This window comes from Impatiens glandulifera, chromosome 6, assembly GCF_907164915.1.
Source record: "Impatiens glandulifera chromosome 6, dImpGla2.1, whole genome shotgun sequence".
NCBI lineage: Eukaryota > Viridiplantae > Streptophyta > Magnoliopsida > Ericales > Balsaminaceae > Impatiens > Impatiens glandulifera.
Window position 1 is genome coordinate 46134884 of NC_061867.1, and position 5207 is coordinate 46140090.

The 5207-nt window shown below is 27.9% G+C and overlaps 1 protein-coding gene across 2 annotated transcripts; it reads right to left on the reverse strand.

Annotated features, from left to right (window-relative positions):
- Positions 1–3109: 3109 nt before the first annotated feature.
- Positions 3110–4418, reverse strand: LOC124942313. 2 transcript variants are annotated; one of them, XM_047482791.1, is made up of 2 exons: positions 3695–4418; positions 3110–3607 (listed from the first exon to the last, which is right to left on the reverse strand). In XM_047482791.1, exons 1-2 carry the CDS (start codon positions 4334–4336, stop codon positions 3146–3148), a joined length of 1104 nt encoding a protein of 367 aa, XP_047338747.1. In that variant the 5' UTR covers positions 4337–4418; the 3' UTR covers positions 3110–3145. The 2 variants fall into 2 exon arrangements, with proteins under 2 accessions (XP_047338747.1, XP_047338748.1); XM_047482792.1 differs by having other exon boundaries at positions 3110–3556; positions 3695–4417.
- Between the last annotated feature and the right edge of the window lie 789 nt (positions 4419–5207).

Here is a 5207-nt window from a genome sequence, read left to right on the forward strand (position 1 = left end):
AAATTCACTAACTCGATTTTGTTCTTGGGACTCACCCATTCTGAATTGTTTTTGAATTCTCATTTACATTCATATAATGGAAATAATCTACATAGTCTAAATTTCAACGAACCGATTGTAGCTAGGTAGGCGCGCACCCGGGGTCATAGTGGATCAGGAGACGATTGTTAACTAAGACGCTAAAGGACCGCTCAAACGCCGCGACACAAGACAAAACGCGCCTCAGCATCAAAACGACGTTGTTTTACTCTACAATTGTCTTCTTCGTCACGACACCGGAGTGGATAAGAACAGTCGCCTTTGATCTTCAAGTCAAGGTGGAACTCCTCCATTAGTATACCATTTTGGGTGATTGAAAACCCAAAATGATCACGCTAAGATGATTATCATTCAGCCACTCTAGAGCCTCCTTAATCGTTGTTTCAATCTCATTCTCATCGCTTTCAAGCTTGTCTATTAGGTTATCTTTGTCACCGATCTGGTTCTTCATGTTGTAAATGTACGTCTTCAAACTATTATGAGCATTGATCCTTTCCTTCACCAGATCCTTTCTTTCACCTTCTTGTCTTCATTTGCAAACTCTTTCGCTTCCCTAATCATTTGTTCAATCTCTTTGTTTGCTCAACTGACCATTGTCGTTGGTGATAGTAATGTTCTTCGATTTCCCTAAAGCCTTATCCTCAACTTTCACATTTAAGATAACATTTGCATCCACTTACAATGTTATTTCAATTTGAGAATTTGAGGATTTCTCCTGTTTTTCATTAGATCAATATTTACATAATATCCATCAATTTAATTTTTAGTCATGGTTAATAGTGATAGTAAATATACATAGGGAGGAAGAATTCTATTCAAATCAAATTTCTCGTTGTATGATGCATAACAACAAAGATAAAAAGAAAAAAATTAACAAATTTTTTTACAATGATTTTAAAATATGTATTCAGTATATCAAATAATTAATAAATGGCTAATAATATTAGAATAGAAAAATGTATTCAAACTAATTAATATATATAATTATATTTATTCATATTATTTGTTAGCTTACTTTTATTTTCCATTAGAGATAATTTCTTATATTTTATAAACTAAATCTTATAATTAATTTTATTTTTTAAGTAAAAGTATATAAATAACCATAACTCAAAGATAATTACTTAATTATTTTGTAGCTTTCATGTCTATTTATCTTATTTTGAATAATTTTGAGAGATGAACATATATATTTGAAATTAGTTAGATATATTAAAGTTTTAAGTATAAAAATTTAAAATTCAATAGACGTTAGGACTGAAAATTCGGTTTTATTGTCTTATTTTTACTTGAGTGAATTTTGTAAATACTTTAATTAAGATTTTTATGAATTAAAGATCATTAAAAAAATCAATTAATATAGTTACTATATAAATGTTACAAAAAATAAAAATATTCATCAAAAATAAAAAATAATTTTTTTAAATTTAAAATTCTTATAAACTATTTTGTTACAAAAATTGGAGTTACAAAAATAAACATAAGAATAATCTTCAGTGTAAGAGAGATTAAGATTTATCAAGGTCTTCAATTGTATTTATATCTTGTATCTTGAATTTTTTATAAATTAATAATATAATTCATGTTAGATAATAATAAGAATAATAATAATATTTTCTAGCCGTGTTTTTATTTAAAATAAATTTGATAACATATTAGACTTAATTAAGTATATTTTAAAAGAAAAAATCAAAAAATTATAGTTAAATAAAATTAATTTTATATCTTGAAAAATAAAATACCTAGAGATTTCTTATATTAAATAATATTAAAATATAATTATATTTTGATTTAATTTAAAAAAATAATGTTTATGTAATTAAATTAATATTATTTTTATTTATTTTCTATAAACATTATATAATACATATATATATATATATATTAGTTTATAAATATTATTTTGATATTTTGATAAATTCGATATATCAAAAATTTGAAAATCTCGTACTTATATCTTATCAATAATTTTGATATCGGTATCATACTTTACACATTTTTCGATATACCAAAAAAATCAGTATTTTCCATTTACTTAATTATAATATTATTAATTTTTCTTTACATATATATAATTCAATCTCAATATAATATTTTATTATATATATATATATATATTTGTCAAAACATTTAAATTTAATCATAGTTTGATTTGATAAAATCAATAAATTGATAATTATTAAGCTAAATCATCTTCTTGAGAAGAGATAGAGGAGGACATGTAAGTTAAATAAATAAATAAACATCTATTTATTTTTAAGTAAAATAAAAAATCAAATTGGCTTCGTCACCACCACGAAACCTACGTGAATTAAGATTAGTTTTTATATATAATTATAAAATGATTACAAATGAATTTAAAAGTTTACTTTTAAAACTATTTTTAAAATATCTTTAAGGTCTCGCTTTCACGAGTTTTTGGGATAAAACTCAGTTTTTATCCTAAAACTCAAACATATTATCAATTATTAAATCAAATAATTTTATCATTTAAATATTAAAACTATCCTATAATTTTATCTTCTTTCTAAACCATTATTCTCTCACCTGCACCATATCTTCTAAATCAAAGGACAAATTAGTTTTTAAATTTTTAAAACCAGTTTTTTCTACTTTTTATTAAAAAGATTTATTTTTGAATAAAAACCAGACAAAATCAAAAAAACCACTTCCTCAAACAAGGTCTAAGATTTAGCCAATTTAAATTCTGTTTAAAGTAGTTGTTAAGTGAGATAGTAAGATAACAGCCAGAAATGATAGTATAATAACATTTCAATTTAAATATAAATAAAGTAAATCAAGCTCAAATAAATATATATTACAAAATACATAAAGTAAAATCAAGCTCAAATAAACATATATAATACAAATTCAAATAAGAATACATATATATAGAGAAAAGTATTCTCAACTCAATTACAACTGCAAAAGACTAACATAACCCTTATGCCATATAAATATTGAAACAAACCCATATTTTGCTTATATTTAATAAAGATTTAATTATGAATCTTTTAAAGACATTTTAAATAATAAAAAAAAAATCAAATAAACTTCTTTTTCCTTTTTAAGAAAATAAAAATTATTTCAAAATATGCCCCCACGATCAATAATTCTCACAGTCAACTTGATCTCCACCATTATTGTTATCACCGGCGCCGGCGCCGCCGTCGTTCAAAATAAAATCTTGAACCATAGTCTGTGCCACCTGTTGCGCCGCCCCCTCTACAAACCCTTGCACCGCCGCCTGCATCACCATATCCCCCATCGACTGATTCGCCGCCGGACCCATCGCCTGACCCGGCGCCTGAGCCTGAGCCTGCCATGACTGTACCGGCGGCCGTTGATTTTGCATCACCCCCAAGCTCGCACTTTGTTGCATTATCGGAGCTTGATTTACCTGCTGCTGCTGTTGTTGCTGTTGAAATTGAGGTTGCGGATAGTAATTCTGCTGCATCGGAGGCTGACCGCCGGCAACCCCCATCGCCGGCAACGATTGTTGATGAGTAAGTGGCGCCTGTTGGAAAATATTTTTTGAAAAAGACTTAATTTTCTTAAAGGCAGCCGCCTGTTGAAATGAAACATAATTTAATTTAATTTATATTTAGTATCAATTGATTATGCGAACATAACAAATCTTTTCAAAAAATCTCACCGGCATTGATTGTTGATGTTTGAGTGGCGGCGCAGGCAATGATTGTTGATGAATCAACGGCGCCGGAGTACTTTGTCTTCCCGGAACTGAAGAAGGGCAATCAAGATGAACATCAAATTCACAGTCTTTACATCGATAAAGCCAATGGGAAGTACCAACATGACGACAAACATCACATGAGAATCCAGATCCATCTCCATAAGGAGGAGCAAACGTGAGATCAAGTGGGTGAGGATGCAAATGATGATTTTTAATCAATGGTCTGATAACACATTTGATATGTAAATCAAAGCTGCAACTTGAACAATGGTAACTGAATCCGGCGCTATGGATTTTACAGGCGTCGCAGCTGAATTGGCCGCCGGGATAAGTGGAAGTAGGGGTGAGAAAGAGAGGGTGGTAAGGATGAGAAGGGTGGGTGATTGAAGGAGGTAATTGAGAACAAGAAAGGTGGAGGGAGAAATTTGGACATGTTTTGCAGATGTAGATGTAACCGGAGGATAGAGGAAGAGAACAGGCTGAGCAAGATGATGATGGAGGAAGATAGTGGGTTTGATTATTGGGGAGATCGAGATTGCAGAGCTCTAATGGATGGGGATGGCTGAAATGGGTTATGAATGGAGGATGGTTTAGCTTACCCATTTTCTCTCTTGCTCTGGTTCTGTTTCTTTTGCTCTTTGTGATGGGAATGGATTAATGGAGATGATGGGGGAGAAGAAGGAGAAATGAAAGATGATTAGGTAATGGTAATGGAGGAATAATAATGATAGTAATGGAATTGACTTTGAATAGTCAAAGTAAACGGATTGTTTTTTTTTCATTCATCTTTATATTCTCATTCATTTCTCTAAAATATTTATTTTTCTTAATTTTATTTAAATTAATTTTAAAATTTAATAATAATTGTACATTATAAATATTCAAGATAGAAATATGAAGAGAAGATATTGAATAAATGGTTTGGTAGTTTGATGATTAAAATGAGTGATACAATACATTAAGTGAAATGAGTGAAAATATAAAATTTGAGTTTGTTGGAATTAAGTTTAATTAAATAAATCTGATTTATTTCAAAGATATTGATGAGGGTTAATTTTGAGGTATATATTTTTTTTATAAAATTTGTTGAATGATTAATATATAATGATAAATATTTTTGTAAATAAATATTTTTTTTAATATTTTAGTTAATAAATTAAGTGATATATTTAATAAGAAATTATATGAAATGATAATGGATTAGGGTTAAATTTTGAAAAAGAAATAAGGCTGTGGATGTGGAACTTGTTTGATCCTGGTCTTTTGTAATTATTTTTTAAATTTTTAATTAGTTTTATTTTTTTGGTTAAAAATTAAGAGTATTTTAGTGGTTTAATTAATAAAATAAGTAATTAGATAAATAATTATATATAACATTCAAAACTATTTCTATTATTTTAACATAGAACTATCTTTTTTTATTTTAAGTACACAATCATTAATTTTAGTAATAGTTAGAGGGTCTAATAAATTT

Bases quoted from the DNA above. Each gene is read 5' to 3' on its own strand.
- LOC124942313 (XM_047482791.1), bottom strand. From the start codon at position 4,336: ATGGGTAAGCTAAACCATCCTCCATTCATAACCCATTTCAGCCATCCC. The intron at 3,608-3,694 runs GTGAGATTTTTT...TCATTTCAACAG, and splicing joins AACATCAACAATCAATGCCG to GCGGCTGCCTTTAAGAAAAT.